The sequence below is a fragment of the Poecilia mexicana genome, unplaced genomic scaffold (assembly GCF_051168715.1).
Source record: "Poecilia mexicana isolate PSO_F unplaced genomic scaffold, ASM5116871v1 scaffold_13, whole genome shotgun sequence".
Lineage (NCBI taxonomy): Eukaryota > Metazoa > Chordata > Actinopteri > Cyprinodontiformes > Poeciliidae > Poecilia > Poecilia mexicana.
Window position 1 is genome coordinate 31,539,405 of NW_028263382.1, and position 21,766 is coordinate 31,561,170.

The window sequence follows — 21,766 nt, forward strand, 5'->3', positions numbered from 1 at the left end:
CCCAATGCGCGCGCAGATAAACAAAACGTGCCAGAAAAATGGCGAATTATTTCGTGACGAGGAACAACGCTCGCGCATTTTCCCAGAAGGGCCCGGATTATGACAGCAGTAAAACAAAAGAGGCACCAAAATCTCGCTTCTGTGCCAAAAAAACTCTAAGGTTGCGACTATCCAAAGAGCAGTACAGAAATTATTACATTAAAAAATTGTAGCATCATGCTAAATTTGTTGCAGATAAAATATGCCTGCCATCTGCGAACAATTGTGTCCTAAAGTGGTTAGATGAGATAACTAGGAATCATGAGTCACACAAAAAACCTGAAACACACTGAAAAGATGGAGGCAAGTTTTTATTAAACAAGTTAATAAATTAATGTCACCAACTCTTATTTTTGCTTTAAATTCTGCTCCAAAAGTTATAGCATATGTTATCAGAACAATTTGATCTTTAGGCAAGTAATTTAAAAAAAAACTGTGTTGCAACATAAAAGCTCTAGTTATACAAAGTGCAGAGCTTTTACAGATTTATGCTACTTCGCTTTCAAAACTGGAGTTAAACTACATTTTTGGACACACACACACACACACACACATATATATATATATATATATATATATTCATCAGACACCTTTATTCCATATTTCTTTACAGTTATATAAAAAAGGTGACGATAAAAAACAAAGTTGTTTCTCTTGGCATTGACTGTTCCTACAGTGCCTTACAAAATCTATTAAAACCTCTTGAGTTTTACATTTTGTGACGTTACAACCAGACACTGTATTGTACCATCTTAGGATTTTATAAGATAGAGCAACAAAAAGCAGTTTATAATTGAAGGATGGAGGTCGCAAAGTCGTAAAGTCTGGAGTTGACTGCTACATCGTTCACCAAACACATTTTCCAAAGTTATTTTTTACAAATTTTCTCTCAGTAGGAACGGGAAACAAAAGGACAAAGCGGTTGGATTCAAAAAGTCCAGGAGGAAAACCTGTTAGACCCTACAAAAGACATTAAATCAGGATTGAGGTTCAACTTCCAACACAATGAAGTTGGGGAAAAAAATAAAAAATAACTCAAACAGCTCTACAATTTAGATCTGAGTGTATTTATGTATTAGAATGACCCAAAGCTCAGACCTAAAGCAGACGTCTTTAAACATCAATCATAAACATTTAAGTTTAGAAACAATCAGGCTTTAGATAAAATTCATAAAATTTACTACTGTAATGACAAATGATTGACCTTCAAGCACTGAATACAAATGGACTCAAAACGTTTTTTTGATTAAACGCCTATGAATTACTTTGGGTTGATCAATCACATTGAACTCCCAAAAAACGCATAGAAGTATCTGGTTTGTTGTGACAAATTTGGAAAAGCTCAAGAGGAGCAAATACTTTTGCAAGGCACTGTATATCAGGTTATGAAAGTTGAAAACTAAGAGAAAAAAAAAAAACAAGAAAAAAAAAACAAACAAGTGGTGAGTTTTTAACCAACTGGTATGCCGAGCAAAAGCAGCATCTATACACGCACACACATGCACACACTACAGGGCTTAAAACGTAGTCTTCATAATCCTGAAGAAATTTCAAGTAATCCATTTGCGGAATAAAAACATTCAGCTTAAAGAAAAAAAATCAGAGTGAGACTCTAAAAATGTTAAAATTCAGGCCTTAATTGTGCAGTAGATTTCAAGGCTGTGTATCTAACATTTTGTCCCCCACCGCCACCCTCCTCTCTGATCAGGCACGCCAACACGGTCATCACAGCGGCAGGTGTACGTTTATTATTCAGGATGTACACAAACACACACACACACGACTATGAAAACAGGTCTTTAAAAGAAAAAAAAACATGGGAGTCGCAATAACAGAACTCACTTGCTCTACAAATACTGCATAGTTTTAATCAGTGCATTTGAATTGACTCATTATCGTTGAGGAAAACGGCAGGTGAGGTCGATGAATTTTTGGTTTTGTTCGGAAAAGTGTAAACTCTCCGTGAGACCTTCCTGAGCATCTATTTCAATTTATTTATTTTATTTTATTTTTTTTCCCAATATCTGACCTGGGTAAAAAAACAAACAAAAAAAAACAAAAAAACAAATGACCTAGTCAAGACAAGGGTTTACTATTAAATAGTATACATCCACAGAAAAAGTGAATAGATTTCGGTGTGCATGATGAATCTCGACGACGTGGCGCACCGTCGGCTCGATAAATTCTGTGCTAGTAGGCAGATTAGCATGATTCTGCAGATGCTAAAGAAAGCATTTTAAACCCAACCCAACTATTTCATCTCCCTCTGAGTTCAAAAGGGGGGAGCTCAGCCTCAGAACGCTGCTCCTCTATTAAAAAGACACAGTAAATACCAGTGGAAAGAGTGTTTAGTGCAGCTACAGGCTACGGTTTTAAGCTAACAGCCTGATGGCGCCGTTGTCAGAGCCGAGCAGCAGCAGCCTCTTGGTGGGCAGCACAGACAGGCTGGTCAGGGTGCCGCGGAAGTTCTCCGTGCTCAGCTTTGTGCTGCTCACGGGGCTCAGGGAGATGTCGGCCATGGAGTACACCCCGATCTTGCTGGCCACCGTTCCGGTGACGATCTGCGAGCCGTACAGGTCGAAGGCGTGGATGTGGTCGGACTGCGACTTGTACTGGCGCAGTGGCTTGTTTTCCAGATCCTTCCACACGCTCAGGCTGTAGTCGGTGGAGGAGCTGATCACCAGGTTGCCCTCTGCTGCCTAAAATATAAAAAAACGAGAAGGCAAGTCTAATAATTGGCCCGCAACAGTAAAAGCTGCTCTCCAGACGTTTACAGCTCAAAACTCACTGAATTAAGTGGCTTCATTGAAAGAATTTGAAAAAAAGACTAGGTCAATCAAAAACTTCCCTGGGGAAAACATAAACATCTGAGTAATTTCAATGTGCTTGTGAGCCATCAGTGTTTTCTTTCTAATGAGTAACTATGTCCATGTTTGCCTGAACTTGTACCTTTAAAACTAGAAATACAATCCTTGACCCAATTTGGGGTTAAATAAAGTTTGCGGTCTGTTGACAGCATATCTGCTGGGTACAACTTTCATCATCTCTGACACACTACACTAAGAAAATCAAAATAAAAGAAATTGGTCTAATATATGTTCTAATACTAGTAACAAAAGCCTAACCTTTTAGATTGAGCTTATAAGGAGTATGTCAATAATCTATACAGGTCTTTTAGAGCAATTTGCACTACAAGTTTTTTTTTAGAGCCAATCATTATGAAATGATTTTGGAAACTGGTAAAGAATAGAAATATTTTATTAGCCAATACGTTAGAATTGATGGAGGGTGTACTTTCTTTTTACCATGACTAAATTTATACAAAATGCAACTAGAATCACAATAAATAACTGTTATCTTCTCATACATTAAAATCAGAAAACCACTGTATTTAATGAAATTATTGAAATATTAAATAAGGGGAGAACAAAAATACATTATGCCTTTCCACAAGAAAATAATTAGTTAAGACTTAAAAACTTGTTTTGGTTTAATATGTGATCTGGCCAACACTGCCATTCTGACGATATGGATGATGAGATTTTTTAATGCTACCTTGAATGAAATGTAAGACAATAAAAATTTATCATAGGGTAACATTGGGGGATTCTGCTAAATTACAAATAAGCATAGCAAGAATTATGAAATGTCTGGGGTGCAGGTTTTTATGCAGCCTTCTCACACTGCATATGGTGCCCTACAGCTTGAACTTCCATACTGCCAAGCCTAAAAGTTGCTTTTTTTTCTCCACAGAATAATTTTATAACTTTATAGCCTCAGAATCTGTACTTCTCTATTGGCTAGCAATAGAAAGAATAATCCAGATTAAACTATATTGTCAGCAATGCAAATATACACAGGAAGGTTTACCTTCATTTGGAGAATATCTCCTTCATGAGCTGGCCAGCCCTTCAGTATGAGGCCTGTGCGCGCGTCGAGCAGAACAATGAATCCTGAGGAGAATCCCGCCGCTACCGTGCGTCCTGAGGGGCTGACTGCCAGGTAGCGGATGAGCCCGGCGCTGACGTTGTTGTACGCCAGCCGAAATTCATGCTGCAGAGACACAGGAGAAGATTTGTCACTTTCAGCACTTGAATAACTCAGTCGTGAAGAAGCGCAAAAAGGCCCCCTCTTTCGAAAGGCACGGCGATGATTAATAGCCGCTGGGCGGTGAGCGTCTCGGGTCTCGAGAGAACGAGCTCTCCAAGTGAAATTGCTACCTGCAATCCAGGCTTTCGAGGATCAATGAAGCGGAGAACAGAATCCGCACTGCCAAACACAACGCTGCAGTGTGGAGCTGGCATTGTGGTGACGGCTGTAATTGGATTCTTCCCGTCCACGGCTTCATACAAACGGATTGGCTTGCCTAAGGGAGAGAATACAAAAACAAAAAGTAAATACACTGAAATAAAACAGGCAAGCAAAAAAGTGCAAACTCCCAAGAACCATTTGGTCACGAGCCGAAATGAATCGCATAAAGTTTCTGTACCTGTATACTGGTCCCACACATGGACAGTGCCATCACAGCTGATTACTTCCTGTGAGGTCTCCAGCTGTCCCACGTAGAACACAGACTTCCGATGCTCGCTGTACGTCTGCCTGGGATCCACCTCCTGAGTCCCGTCGCCATAGTTATAAAGGGGCCAAAGCTTCACGGTTTTGTCTTTGCTCCCGGACAGGAAGAAATCCTCTCCCACCAGCGGTGACAAACATTTCACGGTGCCCGAATGGCCTAAGAAGCTCTGCAGTCTGATTTGGTGAAAGTGGAAATGGGAATCTTGCTGGTTAATACCGATCTCATACTGCCAGTAGGCCAACCAGTTGCCCTGTAGAGAGCGGGTGCTACGGGGGAGCTCTTGCTTTAGGGCGCTGTCCTCCTGGGAGGGGCCCATTATCCATGTCGAAGAGGAGGACGCACCTGTCGAAGGAGCGGAAAACGTGGAGGCGGTGGTGATGATGGGAGTCGTGTGGCCAGTGCGTCCCCAAGAGCTGGCCAGACTATGGTTGGCATTGCCGTCAAATTCGTTGTCGTGGGACACTTGGATGCGGTTCCCCACCAGATGGCTTCCAAACGTGCCTGATTCAGGGAGGGAGTCTCCCAGCATGGTAGAACTGTGGGCGGGGGCGGGGAATGGGTTACAGCCAACTTGTCTGCCAAGGCCAGAGGAAGACGCTGGCTCCAGCCGGGAGGACGAGCTGAGGCTGGTCTCTGAGGTCCCCTGGCTCAAACTCTGAAGATAGGACTGGGCCAGTTGCCAGACGAGTTCATGATTTGGGACCAGTTTCCGAATGGCAAAGTCACCTGTTGACAGGATTCAGAACAATGAGCTGTACCACCAGAGAACCTATACATTTAAAGAAAGAACATTATGTTTTGTCCAGGCACATAGTACCATTTTACAATCAAGTAACCATGTTCACTTCAGTTATAAAATGGAGTATATATATATATCAAACATGACGACTTCGTATTTGACTACCATTACTTTTTCCGACACTCCCTCTTCAGTGCATCATCACAGCAGTGCTTCTCATTATGCAGTTTACAACCCTTCTTATGAGCATTGGACTGAGATGACTTGGTATGATGACCTCAGCAGACTCGCAATTCCACCAGAAGTTTGCTAATTCTCAAATCACATTTTTGATTATGCATAAATAGGAAGAATGTTTTAAACCCTTAATGTCCAGTTGAAAGACCAAACGTTTACCTCTACTAAAGGACTAGCAGCAAAGTTTTTCTCTTGTATATTTACATTTTCTCAATGTCAAAATCAGCAAGTCAGACCTCCACAAAAACTAAAATACCCTTTCATCTCTATATTTATACACACAACTTTAACAAATGCCCTTTCTTCTATTTTATTTTCAACTGAGGAATGCGTTTTGTCAAATGATGAGGAAAGCGTTACCTATGAGACAGTAGAAGGGGATGTAGGAGGCATAGGCCATCTCGGGGTTAAATACGGTGTGCAGCTCCTCCAAGACCCCCGTCTCATACGTCACATTTGACCCCTCGGGTGTACAAACATCCACCAGTGTTACTTCTCCCACAACTCTCCGTGGGGCATGATTTAGCTGCAGAGGTAAAGAGACAGTGGTGTCACTCTACTTGGAATCAATTTAGTGTTATAAAAAAAAAAAAAAAAATTAAGTAAAAGCATGTCTGAAGTCTGAAATTCTCTTTTTCTTTCTGGTTAAACTTTTATATTAAGTCTATACTTATTGAAAACTAGACATTTGTTAGTTGATGCAAAAGTATTCAGACCCATTTTTACATTTTATCTCATTACAACCACAAAATTACATTTATTTTACTACAATTATATGTGGTGAACCAAAATAAAATGATTGTGGAGAAACAAAAATGATTTGTGGTTTTCAATTTGTTTCCCACATAAACAGAGTCTGGTGTATTTATGATCAGCCTCTATCTTGGTTTCTAGTCCTCTACAGATTTCAACAAGTTTTATTCCAGAGTCTACTTGAATTAAAACCAGTCTTTTCCAGTGTGAGCTGCCTATATCTCTAGAGCTACTATAGTTGGCTGCTTCTCTGATTATCACTGACTTTGTCTGATTAATCAGTTAAATATAGACACCAATGTTTTGCTAGTTTTCTGAATAGGATTTAACTAGAAAGATCGATCAGCCCTTCAAGTTCAAAGCTTTTAATATGATTTTATAACCAATCCATAAATTTCTCCACAATGTTAATCCCAGATTAAGTTTTATCATTTATCTTCTTTAGTCAACATTTGAAGCAATTGGTTCCACAGAATTTCATTTTAGGGTATTGGCATTAAGAGCAGTGAATACAAAAGGAGACCAGATTTCTAATTGTATTGTTTTTTTTTCCAACAAACATGTACCATGTTCTTCTGACACTACCATGATGTGACCAAAAACCTGAATGTTCAAGGAGTATGAAAACATTTGCAACATACATTTACAATGGGAGTTGAGACATAATGTGACTTATTTAAGGGCTTCTGGAGTCTGACATTTAACTTCCATAAAACTGTTGTCATGAATGGTTGCAGTGCAGCTGTACCTGGGACTGGAGAGAATGCAGCAGAGAAAAAACAGCAAAGAAACGACGCAAAGTGTCAGCCATGTGCTGCTGCACCATCTCCCTCCCGATGCGCAGACAGATGAGAGCCATTAGGCTCAGCGTCTTCAGGCAGACAGCAATGCGGGTTTGTACCCCGCTGGGGAACCTACCCAACAATACAGAAGTGAAAGAATCGATCAGAGGATGACTGATATCTACATCGCATGGTTTCTGATTCTATTCTGTTCAGTTCAACCACAAAAAAAAAAATCATTAAACTTAGACACATTTTTTTAGGAGCAAACGACAAAGATAAACTGTATTTGGGATGTTTTGGCTGTATAACGTCTGTAACTGTAATCTGAAAACTTCTAGATCCACAATGTATGCGTGTTGTGCTTTACCCCATTCGCGGTGTAGTAATCAGATCTAGAAGCGGAAGGAGCACATCCTGATTGATTTTCATAAGCATGTCCATTAGCGTGGTATCCGAGAGAAAGACAATGATCTTCTGGGTAAGTGCTACGGCTCCGAGCAGACTTGCTTCCTTGCGCGTGTTGAGACGCTGTGAAGACGGTGGAGACACCTGGAAAACATTTGAGAAGCATAAGCTTTTTTGGCTCCTTTTTAGAATAACTTTAGCTTAAGCCTGGGTAATATTTCCTAAAAATAAAACCTCAGATTTCTTTTTTCATACCAAAACCAGTTTTCTTTTCTTACAAATAAATTATAAATGACAAACCTGCTTTTAATTTAATCATCCCTTCCAGGAGTTAATCTGAATTCAAACTCCAAATAAATATGTTGTAAAAGACTGTTTGTAAAACAAGAGGACAAAAGGCTCTGAGTGGGCTAAAATCACTGAATTATGGAAGTCCAAGGAGTGGGTTGGTGAAAAATGAAAAATAATCAAGATTTTCCAAAAATTAACTCGTCATAAACAGAAAAAGCCATTAATCAAGAAGACTGATTTTTCTCTTAGCGCTGCTTGTTTGTTTTTTTTCGCTATTGTGCTTGTTTCATTTCTCAAAATCCAAGCCAGGGTCAGGGGTTGCAAACTAGCAGTATCCGGCATAACATCTACTTTATAATATACATAGGACAAATATTCCCTGTCAAACAAACTAATGAAATAAACAAAATATCGTGATATTTGGGTACTCTAAAAACAAAGATTTCAAGTTGGAATACAGAATTTATATATATATATATATATTTTTTTTTTTTTTTTTTTTTTTTTTTTAAGTCTTACCAGATATCCTATGTAAGGCAAGTACTGGTAGGTGAGAACAGGTTCTCCATAGAGTTGAGCTATGTAAATGAGACAGTCTAAAACAGGGCCTGCTGTTTGATCACCAACAACAGGTTTTTTCTCATACACACTGCCCATTCCCACACTCTCCAGCTGGCTTTCCACAGATGGAGGGGAAACAAACTGGTGATTTTCAGATCCTGTAAAGAAATAGTAGTTGATGTAAAATGGAGACCATTTCTGTTGATATTGAAATAAAGCAGCAAATATGTTTGATATAATGAATTCACACACCAATGTAACAGTTTGTGAGCAGTCTCAGCAAATTTCTGGCAACATATCGAGACGTCACTGTTGGGCCGAGTTTTGCTGATAGCCATCGAACCGTTTTGCAGACTGTATCTGTGAATAGCAACACAATTAAAGCATTAAACATTACACAGCAATAAAAAAGAAAAAGCTAGGAACAGGTTCATTACTGGCTCACCTAAAAGAATCTTTTGCTCTTTCTCCTCTGACTCCTCTGATGGATCTCTGTCGTCTTCCTCTTCCTCCTGATCATCTACAATTCCTTTGTCTGTCTCATCAAGTCTCATCCCGTTAACAGTCTCTCCTTGAAGAGTTGTGAGAGTGGAACCTGACTCTGTGAGGTCAAGATTGAGGGACGCTCTGTGAACCGTCCCCTCCTTCCCATCGCTGGCTAGCTCTTCTTCCTCTAACTCACCGATTTCCTCTCCCTCACTAGCATGTTTCAGATCCTGGCTGCTATCTGCAGATTTCAGACTTGCTCTGTCCCTCATGGAATCATCACCCAGAGAGAGTTCACTTGTGCTGCTTTTGTCACTTAATTTCCCCACACTTAAAGATTCATGATCTTGATCCTTGCTTGCAGAGTTCTGGTTTTGCTGCTTCCCACCACCAACACCGTCTCCACTGTTGACATAAAATTCATTCTGAAAGTCCTCAGCTTCTGAAAGAAACACTTGGTCATTGAGACTGATGCCAGAGGAATAGTCAACTAGTCCGGTGTCTCCGACAAGCCCAACTCCTCCACTCACCCCACTGTTACTGCCCATGTTGCCACCGACAGACGCAGATGATGACCGCGCTTTGCCATCCTGGAAGTCCTCTTCCTCCTCCTCTCCGAGGTTACAAATGCCAGTTCGCAGGCCTTTAAAACCTTCTCCACCAGTGCCCGAGCTTTCGAAGCCAGTTAGAACTTGCAGCACATGTGGGAGTAGGCTTGAGAGGAAGGCCTGGAGACCAAGCCTCATAATCAGCTGAAGGACAAAACAGTCAGTGTAGAGATAGAAACGTCCTTTGAGACAGTGGGGGTTTTCATAAACGTTGATCAGCGGCTTTAGTAAATACTTGTTTGCATTTCTGGGACCTAAGACTGTAGAGATGGGCTCAAAAAGGTACCAAGCAGCATAGACCGCAGTGGACTCCTCAAGCATGAGGGCTAGAATGAAGGGCAAGAGAATCTCAAGACCTTCAGCAGTGATGTTAGTCTGCAACAGTGCTTCAAGCTGCTGCCACAGGTGGAAGACAATGTCTCTTCCCTGAAGGCTACACATAGTACCCATCTTGCCGTGGTAGGAGAAGATAAAATCATGAAGTGCAGCAAAATAGGAAGGGAAGGGAAAAGGACTAATGATGGAATTCAACAACTGGTGAGGGCTTGGAGGAGGGAGGCCATCGTAGATAGGGTCATAATTGAAAACAAGAGGCTCTGGGCAAACTGGTTCTTCTCTGTGTGCTACTTTAGCATGCTTTTCTAAGAGCAACAAGGACTCAAGAGCATGGTGCAATGACAGAGGCACATCGCGGAGGTTTGCAGAGCACAGCTTGAGGACGGCCTGGAAACGCTGTCTGAGTGGAGTGTCTGCTTTCAGGCCTCTAAGTTTGGCGGCATAGAATATCTCTGCAGTGAAAACACCGAGTGCCTGCACATCTCTTTGGAAGAGGTTGGTGAGAGAAGGTCCAGGTTCAGTTTTCAAACCCTCTCTTCTTGAGCCAGAAGATGTTGAAGGATGCAAAACTTCAGCATGAAGACTTTTTACCAAGAAATTATTTAACTTCTCCAGTTCTTCTAATGGTTGAAATGGGCTGAAACCTTCAGGTAGAATGATTTTGACTTCTTCTGTGTTGGCAGTAACAACGTTTTCTCCATGTTTTTTGTTCACTGAGCCACCTTTTTGTAACACTGCACTTCTTAAAGCAGGAGCTATGCCACTTGAGAAATCATTTGTCAGTGGACTTGGAGACTGAGATGCATGTGCTGTGCGCTCGCCGCTAATTTTACCTCCCCCTGTGCCGATAGTTGGCAGATTGACAGGGCAAGGTATAGAGGTGGATGAGCCAGTGGAAGCTAATGAGTCTATAGCTTCTGTACCTTGTTCAAGATCATCATCCTTATCTGCCGTGGTCCAACCAGAGGACTCGCACCCTTTGGATTCTGGTATCATTCCATCCACAGTGTCGACAACGGTGTCAACAGAAGGGATGTGTAAAGAAGGCACATTAAGAGCAGCAAGGCCAAGAATAGGAGGTTCTGCTGGGGCATATTGGGAAGCAGATAAGCGCGGTGGGTGGGGCTGGTCAAATAGCTGAACTACACCATAGGTAGTCAGATTTGTGTGGTTGTCCACAAGGTGTAGGCACACATTCTTGGCCTTGATAGCTTCTTTACCTGACAGCTTATAACCAAACGTGAGATCTATCCAGTGATGCAAATGCTGGGAGACATCTCTGCTCTCCAGAAGGTCCCGATGGACCTCAATAAACTCTTCACATGACTTGCACCAAGAAGGCACATCCAGATCGGGCATGTCTGGGTGGATTGAGCTGAAAATGGATGGATCTGTGTAAAATTCTGGAATGCATTCATCAGGAGTCCAGCTCTGCATGCGCTCCATAGTCGCTGGGTATTCATTAGGCTCCCACTGTGACCTAACATGGCTACAAAGCACTGACTTGGGTGTCTGCCTGGCTTTGTAGACATAATAGGTAATGTCTGACAGAACATCAGATATGTGATGAGGCACATGCAGGTGCTCAGACTGTGCAGCACCTCCAACACCGACACTGAGATCTCCACCTACCCCAATTCCATTACCCGTTGCAGCTGCCAATGCCTCTTTGGTCATCTCATATGTGAAGTCCAGCTGCTTGTCCCCCTTGTTGAGCCTGAACTTTGACCTCCTGAGGTCCCGAAATTTCCCAAAAGGGACAGTAAAATCCACGACCCAAGGTAGCACTGGGTGATAGTTAGGATCCCCTTCCCGCCGTCCAGCCAACCTGTTCAACTCCATCAAGTAATGGAAGTTACTGACTCGTCCATGAACCCAATCCAGAACCAGTGTCTTCAGCTCATCAAAGCAGTCTTTACACAGTCTATTGTTCTCTTGGCTCAAACACTTAATTTCTGTTGGCAGGGCATTTTTTGGTTCTTGGCTTACACGATCATCCCCGTCTGCCTCTTCTGATCCCAGGTCCTCATAATGAGAAAGGTTGAGTTTGAGATGGCTGCAGAGTTGCTCATCGACTGCTATGTCCTGAAGAGACAGCTCTCCACAAGAAAGGCCCGCTGTATGGCATGCCCGCATAGCTACTAGGACCTGGTAGATGATAAACAAGACTTTGGCATGACTGTTGGCAAGCTTTGCTGGGCTGAAGGACACAATGTCGTGAAGCGAATACTGAGTGTACGGTAGAATCACATACATCATTTCTGCTGTCTCCAGCAGACATTCTGCAGGCAGGACGTTAGGGCAAAGATTGTCTGACTGGGACTTTGAAAAGTAGGATGAGCTGGGTGGCAAAAAGATGTCTTTTTCCTTCTCTCTGGCTGGAGAGAGGGAAGGTGAGCCTTTGTCTGGTGAGATAAACGTCAAATTGAAGAGCTTCTCCAGTGCGTGGCGTACTGCATCTACAGCAGTAATATGCATTTGCTCACTGGGGCCTGTATATGCTTGCACAAGTTTGTAATGAGCTTCTCGCCACAGATTTCTAGGGGAAAAGAAAAAATAGAGAAAAGACCAGAAAGTCAATAAAAACCGTGTCTTGTAAATGTGTATTACTCCATGAAGATATTTAATTTACAACTTTCATACATTTCCACAGAAGAAAAATCATTGCATAAATCATTAACTGTCTTTAAGTAATCGTGCCTTTGACTGTAAGAAAACATTTAAAGAACACAATTAACAAAATATTTAAAATTTTGAGTTAAGTATGCTAAAAGACAATTGTACATTATTGCAGGTCAGAAGCTCACACAAATGTTTAACGACCATATCATAACTTCATCAGTGGTGCATCTTATACACAAAGTATATCCATATGAATAAACAATAATGGTTATATATTTATAGCTTAGTATAAATGTGTGGTTTATTTGCAACTTGGAAATGGGCCAATAACATGAAATTCAACACAATCATAAATGAAAACTTCCAATTTCTAATTTAGATACCCAACAAGTGATATTTTTATTAACATGATATATTTACAATTTAGAAATGTATTTGAAATACAAAATGACTTCTTTACTGATTAAATTAAGTAGGTCACTAAAGACACTTTAAAAAGTACTAATATATTTGTTAGAAAATTATCTCTGGATCACAAACCTTTTAATTTGGCCTAGTTCGAACACTGAAGCAGAAATGAGATTTTACTGTACCTGACATTGTGCTGCGACACACTCTGCATGGTTTTAGCATACGAGTTCTGCGAGAGCAGTTCCATTTCACGATGGCACGGATCCCTGGCCAATCTGTAGCTCAGCTTGCTTTTCCTCAGACCCTGAATGCACACTCGTGTCCAGCCAGGTGGCAGCTTTGTCTGTGAAGACCAGAGGTGTGTGGAGATTTCTGCCGCGCTGCTGCTTTCAAAGCGAGCACAGCGCAAGACCCTCTTCTCCCTGAGGCCCATCACCCAGCGAGTAGGGACTAAGGCTACGAGCTCTCCAGGACGGGGCCCCTGGCCCTGCTGCCGCCGGTCAACTCCCAAGTCTCGCTCCACTGCCTGCATCACCCCATCCATGGTGAGTATTTAAATGCTGGTTAGCAGTTGCACTCTCACCACAGTTTCTCCCACTAGCTACAGGATTCAGAGCTCCATGGAGAAAGCTTTTAGAGCCGAGCCGGTCTCCTTTTACCCCTGCAGAAACGGCAGACAAAAGAGAAATACGACAAATATGTGAAACAGGTACCAACGATGACTTTAAAGATCAGTAAAAGTACCTTAGAATTAACTTTGACAACATACAGACACTCTAAAATGTGAGCTCTTTAATCAAGTCTCTGTTGGGAAAGCAGTATCCAGCATCCAAGCAGCATGCAAGAATATTAATGGGAAGTCAAGAGGAAGAAAAAAGTGCGGGACGAAAATTGTATAAAAACATATAGTTATATGACATATCTGGGGATTAGGCTACATATTTTTGCACTCCTTGTGTTAACCCACTTCCAAAGAAAGTCTTGTCAGGGTTAGGAAAAATTGGTAGACTATTGATCAGTGGTTCTTTTTAGATTAAGCTAACTTTTGTATTTCACTTGGAAATCAACCCCCACCTACTGGTGTTGCATACATTGTTAACACAGATTTATACCAGGATAATTTAGAGTAGTTAATACTTCCATCTCCTGAGAAGAATTGCAGGACTTATTTTTTTTAGCAGGACTTGGCACCTATCCAGTCTGCCAAAGGAACCAATGCCTTCTTTGAATGAGAACTGTATCATTGTGTTTGACTAAACAGAAAGCTTTCCTAATGTAAACCTACTGAGAATCAATGTGATATCAAATGTCAAGAGGAAGATGACAAGACACCAGATTCAATAAAATAAATGACCTAAAGGTTTCTGTTAAAGCGACCTGGGTTTTCCTTACCACCTCAGCAGAAACAAAGGCTGGTGGTTTCCATGCCGTGATGCACTGATGTAATCATTAATCCAAAAAGGACCCCCAACCAAAAATTGAGTTCGTTACATACTTTCAAGCAGGCTAGCATTTCTGTTTTGAATTTTTTTATTTTAAATTCATCTTAGCATTCTAATTTTAGCATAAGCCACCACATCAAATGTAACTGAAATAAATTTGAAGTTAATCACTCTGTTTAATGAATCTAGATCTTCTTCTTCACTTTTAGAATAAAATTGCTGATACTGGTGATATTTTATCCTATTGACATGCATTTGCATTAAGATCTTTGCACTTGGCCGTGAAGAGAAATGGTCAAACTTTGCAAATGTGGGGCAAGATACTTTCCGTTTCTTAGAGATAAGCAACTTTAAAACATGATCTGATGCCAATAAAAGAGACGAATAAAACTTTAAGTCCAAGGTCTTGTCTTGCATAACTGCAGTAGCTCCTGATTAGCAAGCCACCTATTTAAACTAAATTAGATGTGTTTAAATAACTGCCTCCAAATTTGTCTGGAAAAACCTGAAGGTACTTCAGCACAATGAAAGTTCTACTCACTGCATCTGACCTATAGAACATCTCTGCATACTTCAAGCAACATTTATGCGTTGACCACTAGACAATACCCACCAAAAATTACCAATAGTGCAAACTTGATATACTTCTAAATCATTGTTGAGTAAACGTTAAAATAAAGCACCTACAGCGAGCTGAAAGGATGACAAGTCTTAAGAATTTTAGGGAAGTGAAGCTAGCTATCACGTAGCTAAACAAAGAGGCTAACGTTACATCAAAATGAGCTACAAGATAACACTATTAAGTCAGTTGCGAACAAAATAGACGAAGCACTTTAAATGTTAACCCCACTGTAATTACAGACACCAGCAATTGCGCTAACTCCTCAACGCTTAGCTCACCTCTCACCACTTGTAGCAGTTGACAGCTAGTTGGTGTTGAGCTAACTGTGTGTCCCCGCTTCACGCATGATGGCTCTGTCACGCTATGAACCCGAGACACACTGCGAAGGTAGCCGAGCTTGCATCATTTTCCAGCGTTTTTCCAGACGTGAGTACGGACAAAGAGATAGACGGACGGACGGCCGAGTCAGTCAGCCGACAGTGTTTTGTTGTGAGCTAGTCGGAGCCATATTTCAGAAACGGCGCCTCACGTGACACAGCACCAGCCCCGTCTCATGTGATTCCAGCTGCTGCCCTTTAGCAGGCAGGATCAGCTTCCTCAATGACACCCATTCAGACGTCTCTGAGGAAATAAAAGAAGCTATTCATGCCTATCTAATTTAGTTTAATACTATCTTTTTGTTGTTGGTTCGTTTCTTTGTATGTAATCTAGTTTTCTTCTTTTCTCCCCCCGCCTTCTTCTTCTTCTTTTTTTGTTTCTTTCACTTACGTGGAAGCAGTGCGTGCTGGCACTTTTTCCAAGTTGGGAAGATTTTTGATATCGACGCCATATTTGTCGATATCAAAATAATATATTTTGTATATATTATATACAAACTATATAAGCCTTATATATATTATGTAAAGCCTATTTTGTTAGTAATAAACAAATAAATAAATATACAAACATATAAACAAATAAATAAATCCAGATAATAATAGTCATGAAACACAATTGCATATGAATTAATTTGACGTAGCAAAAACGAAAACAAGCTGTATCACGAGGTAAATGCACAGTAAATTATTCAAACAACCTTTATTAACGGAACCCTCTCCATTGAGTCAGGCGTAACACAAATTGTTTAAAAAAAAAGATATAGGCTATATTTAACCGACATTCACATAGCATGATTGAACTGATTAAACCAATAGATATGTTATCAAATCACAAGTGTGGATTTTAGGTTACTGCCAATCCAAATAATTTGTTTATTGTCTTTATGTAGTTGTGCAGAAAATGAATACATTAGTGATTATTAGCTGCTTGAAAATATGAGCTGCATTGAAAAATAGCACCGGTGGATTTCCTTTTTTTTTTTTTTTTACTTGCAATTAAAGAGTAACAAATTAACAGTAATTTATTACCGTCAAAGGTCCTTTTGAACTCACCTGATTTAAATTCTCCAGGTTTTGACTATACATGCATTTGAGGCTCAGCCAAACGGCTGTCGTTCTTATGTTAAACACTGGAGGGCGCTGCAGGTAAATCCTGTCTGTATATTCAACAAGTTCCTAATAAATCTTAAGAGATATGTTGTAGGGACAAGTTATTAGATAACAAACATATGTCATTACGTTTTATTAATAACATAAATTGTGTCCATTAGGTCTGTGGATACTTAAAAGTCTATTTTGAAATGGATTTTTATTTATTTATTTTTATCTTGAGCAGAGTGGGAAAATATACAAGAAACTTGGAACTATTTAAAAGCCAGTAATGTAATGATGTAATTTTTTTTTCTGTGCAGTTAACAATATAAGGTTTTGTGGTCATTCTGACTATTCTTCCATTTAGCACTTTCTGTAAAAGTGAAAAAAGTGTCAAAATGAACAAACAGGAAGAAAGAAAGAACTTTATACACTTTAATTAGTGTACTTTGTTATTTGTGTTTATTCTTAAAGCAGTCACTGGCTTCACATAATTAAATGTGCTAAAATGTGCTTAAATTTAATCTTTTTCTTTTCCCAAATAAGATAATTGTGATTTCTATACAATTTTTTTCTTTTACATAGAATAACCTTTTGAAGTCCTGGTTCTGATAAATATCTCTGGTCTGAATTAAATCCAAACAGGATCCAGAACCTTCTTGCAATAATAGTGCCCTGGATTTAAATAATAATAATATAAAAAGCAAAGACAAACCTTTACACTTTAAACATGTTTTTCAAGCTTTCTGAGACATTAAATGGTAAAAGGCGCCTGACTGGAGTGTTGTGTGAGTTTTGTCCACAAGGTGACAGTGTAATCTCGCATACAAACTTTAGTTCAGGTTTCAAAGTGAAGCTTCCTGTCTTCACAAAATGTTCATATCAATTTCATATTTACTGCAAAAATAATAACTCTGACATATATACTTCCATTTTAGTGTCCTCTAAATTTAATCCCAAGATTTAGTAGATCTTTAGTAAGGATGTACTAAAGATCTTAAATACTTTTTTAAATGGAAGTAAACTAATTGAATTATAGAAATTAGCTGTGCTTCTTTAACAAACATTTTTGGATATTAATTTGATCTTCAGTCACGTTGACAGACTGGCAACCTGTGCAGTGTGGGTGTGTAAACACTGAATAGATCACCATGAAGTCATTTAGTCTTTGGATATTTTTGGAGTTTACATAGACTAATGTTTTCGAACTTTATTTTTGTTGATCGTGATGACCGTCCACTTCCAGCTAATGAAAATTTTATATTTAAGACTAAAACATTACATCAGAACAGCGAATGTATGTATGTATCATTTATTTAACCAGGAGGAAAAAAAACTAATTGAAATGAAAAAAATCTTTTCCATGAGTGACCTGGCCAAGACAGTGTCATGAAACATACAACAAATCAACAACAAAATACACAACAAACAGAAATGACATAATTACTCACCAGGGCAGAGACAGAAGCCAAGTGATGGGGTCTCTTAGTCCAGTTTCCCAAAGGTATACAAGATCATTTCCAGTCATTCTGCAAATGATTTCAGGTGGAAAAACTGAAGAATCTTTTTTACCAAGTTCAGTTCTGCAACGGCAGACCACATTTCTGAATTGAAAAAAAAAAAAAAAAAAAAATCAAAGCAGAAATGTGGGCTGAATGAAGATTATGTATTTTACCATCAAAACACTTACATGTAAGTGGCGCCATGGCGCCACCATTGTTCTCATGACAGTTAAGGGGCTAAAGGCTATTACTTTCACAAAATATATACTCTAAATTTGACAGACAAGTCTCATCAGAGTGCATGTTAATTCTACTGAACATGAATGAACTTGGTAGAAGTCTATCAGCATCCCACATGTTGGTAACATTTTTCTGCCCCATCTTCAAAAAAGTCTCCAAATTTAACAGATTCCAAGAACATCCACAGTCCTCCTCAGGTCATTGCTGAGACTTTAAATGGATTTGGTTCTGGACTCTACTAAGGCTATGGGGAAAATGTATGTTTTCTTCTTTTGAAGCCATCTTCAAGCTCATTTGTAATTAATGTGATGTTGAAAAATAAAATAAAATCCCATCTTCACCGTAAGGTTTCCAGCAGACACCTGTAGGGTTTGCATAAAGACAATTTCAGACCATGGTCAGAACATAAAAGGTAAAGTAAGGTCATTTTATTTATATAGCACATTTTTAGCAACAAGGCAATTCAGAGTGCTTTACATGAACTAGAAGGAAATACAACAAAACAACAAACCAAAGGAAAGAGCAAAAGAAGAAAAGAAAACAAAAAAGTCGAACCCCATGTTTAAGAACAAGTAATCTTTGTTGATCTAATACCTTAGATCAACTTTCCTTAGATAATGTTGATCTAAGGCAGTGTTTCTCAACCCTGGTCCTCACCGCCCCCCTGTCCTGCATGTTTTAGGTGTTTCCCTTCTGCCACACACCTGAATTGTATCTCTGGGTGGTTAACAGGCTTCTGCAGTACTTGACGGTCATGCAATCATTTGAATCAGCTGCTCTGCAATAGAGGCACATCTAAAACATGCAGAGCAGGGAGGCGCTGAGGACCAGGGTTGAGAAACACTGATCTAAGGTAATAAGTAGTTGCTCTAGATAAACTAATCAGAATTTCTCTGAATTATAAATTTGCTCTAATTCTAAAACAGAACAGTCCCACACAAGATCTCATAAGATTTTCATCAAAACTAGGCATTTAAAAAAAAAAAAAAACATAAATTGCTTCTCTTTTGCAACTTCCCTCTTTATTTTAGGCACACAGAAAACATATCAGATTTTTCTCTCTTAGACAACACAACCTAAACTTGCTGTATCTTCTGCAGCATCTTTAGAAGGATTTCACGTACCTTGCACAGAATCAAAAACCGCTCAGGGATCTTGACTCTGTCGTCCAATATTTTCTCAGAATGCTGAAGACTATCTAAATACTGAGGTTTTTCTGATGTCCTTCTCCTGACTGATACATTTGTACAGTGAGATTTTGTTTTTCCAATTTAACAACTTTTATATCAGAAAGTTCTGTGAGATAAAATCTTTTTCAAGGGAGATCCAGTGAAGAGGCACAGCGTTGAACAGTATGCAGAACAATAATTTAAACAGTACGCACATTTAAAATACTATAAAATCAAACTAAATAAAAATGTATAAGAATAGAGCACAATAGCAAGACTTAAAAAAATAATATCTTTATTATTTCAGTACTTTCTAACCTCTGCAAACTGTGGTTTTAGCTACAGCACGTCAAAAAGCAGTTGTCAGCGTGGCTCAGCCAGGACCATCAGATTCATTATAATTGATGACAGCAGTTAAAACATAGCAGGTAAATCCTGAAATGAATTAAAAATGTGTTTAAGCAAAGTAAAATTTCGAGGGCGCTAAAATTTGTGGCAAGGGTATTGCAGTTTTCTTTCCTACTACAGAACCATTTTGACAGAAGTTCGTACACTCACACCGTATGTTTGCAAAGAATATAACGCACACGTGTCAAAATGGCCCGGGGGCCAAATTTGGCCTGCTGTAGCATTTTATGTGGCCTTCTAGTCTCCAAATTACATCAATAACTCTCTCCAGTTTTTCACAAATCCACAAAGTTCACGCAAAAAATTCACACAAAATTCAACAGATTCCCACTTTTTTCTCATTTTGCTGACATTTTTTTTTTCTCAAAATTGGCCAACAACACTGGGTTTAAGTGACTGCTGCCTCAGCCTCACTCACACCTCATAGTCATAGACTGTGACTTGATGTCAAGTCACAGTCTATGACCGACGCAGCGATTTATAAAAAGTCACATTTAACATCATACATTAGCACAAATATCGTAGAAATTCCTTCCAAAAAATTCTAAATTAGGACTGAAAAATCTGTGATTTTGACTGCAAAAAAGAAAAACACAGAAACAAACGCAAAATCTTGGATGGATTGATCAGTGTGAAAAGATGTTCAATATAACACTTATTAAATCCTGAAACCGCTATTTATTGATATTTTAGCAATTTAATGGGTTTTATCAATACATTCTGGCACAGCTGCCCCGTTTAAGAACATTCAGATTTTTGATACGACTCAAAATGAAAATGAGTTTGACACTCCTGATATAATGGGTGGACAATACATATTTTAATATTTTAAGCAAAAAAACAAAAAAAAAGATGTAAAGCAGCTCAGGAGCCAGTACAATATTCTGGTTGCTACTGACTCATGGAAAATCTATTTTTACGGACGGGAGGGGAAAGTTCACCTGAAACTGTGTCAGTGCATTTATATCAGTTGTGTTTGGATGTAAAGTGCGCTTGTGGCAAGTTGAGTGTGTAATGGTGTTTTTTTTTTAAACCAAAAATCCAAGCAAAAGGTAGAAATAAAGCAAATTCTACCCAATTTCAGACAGCAGACCGTCCAAAATGAAACGGCCGGCTGCTGCTTCGCATTTCATTCGGCCTGGACGTGGCGTTTATGCACAACCGCAAGAGGTTTGAAACCCTAAATTACAGGCGCATAAATTAAAAGCTTCCCTCGTCCGAGCATACCACCAATGCAAAATAATTACTGTCAGCACTTTTACAGGCAAAGATACAGCCAGAGAACATGACATTCTTTGGTTCGGTATATCATGTTCAACTTTTCTTTTCTTTTCTTTTTTTTTTTTTGTTCTGCTGCTGGTGAAGTAAAACAAAGAGAAAAAAAAAAGCTGTGTTAAAAGTACATGCAAAAGTGCACTTTTCCCTAGAACCAATCAATTTCTGCTTATGTGTTTCTTAAATCAATTTCCACTGATTTCCTTTGGCTTCCATGAATACTGGATTTGAAAGCTGCGTAAATGATAAAAAAGATATTTAACTATCATAATAATGAAAGTGTTTCATTTTGAGCAAAAATTACCTGTGTGTGTCGTCTTTAAATAATATCCAGAGTAACAAGAATCTTCGTTTGCATTGGTCAATGCCTTTTATTAAGGTTTTATTGTACATCTCCTTATAGCCGACGTCACATAGAGCTGCTGCAAACATAGGCAATCTGCCCATATTTATGGTGTTTTTGTAACATTTTTATCTTATCACTTCAAAACATATTGCTAAATTTAACATGCTAGCTTTCTAAAAAAAATCACATTTTAGAAAACTAGAATTGCGGTGAAACGTGTAAGGAAGTGGAGGCAACAACGGGACTCAAATCTCCTGGACAGCTTCAAAACGTAGCAGCTCTGTGAACACTCGCTTGTTTTTGACGACAGGCTGACAGTCTTTTTTACATGGATGAATGTAAAATGATGTCTATTTTGGTGTCTTTTTTTTATTGTTTTCACGCACAAGTTAAGATCTATGACAAAATAAGTTGGGCAAAATGAAAGTAAATTGACCTTTTCAG

At 39.3% G+C, this 21,766-nt stretch overlaps 1 protein-coding gene across 1 annotated transcript; it reads right to left on the reverse strand.

Annotated features, from left to right (window-relative positions):
- Nucleotides 1-337: 337 nt before the first annotated feature.
- On the reverse strand, nt 338-15,840 carry wdr81 (WD repeat domain 81). Its single transcript, XM_014983009.2, has 12 exons — nt 15,192-15,840; nt 13,032-13,510; nt 8,832-12,355; nt 8,639-8,746; nt 8,345-8,544; nt 7,497-7,678; nt 7,093-7,258; nt 5,952-6,117; nt 4,529-5,341; nt 4,260-4,405; nt 3,910-4,092; nt 338-2,738 (listed from the first exon to the last, which is right to left on the reverse strand). Exons 2-12 carry the CDS (start codon nt 13,391-13,393, stop codon nt 2,412-2,414), a joined length of 6,177 nt encoding a protein of 2,058 aa, XP_014838495.2. The 5' UTR covers nt 13,394-13,510; nt 15,192-15,840; the 3' UTR covers nt 338-2,411.
- Nucleotides 15,841-21,766: the final 5,926 nt, after the last annotated feature.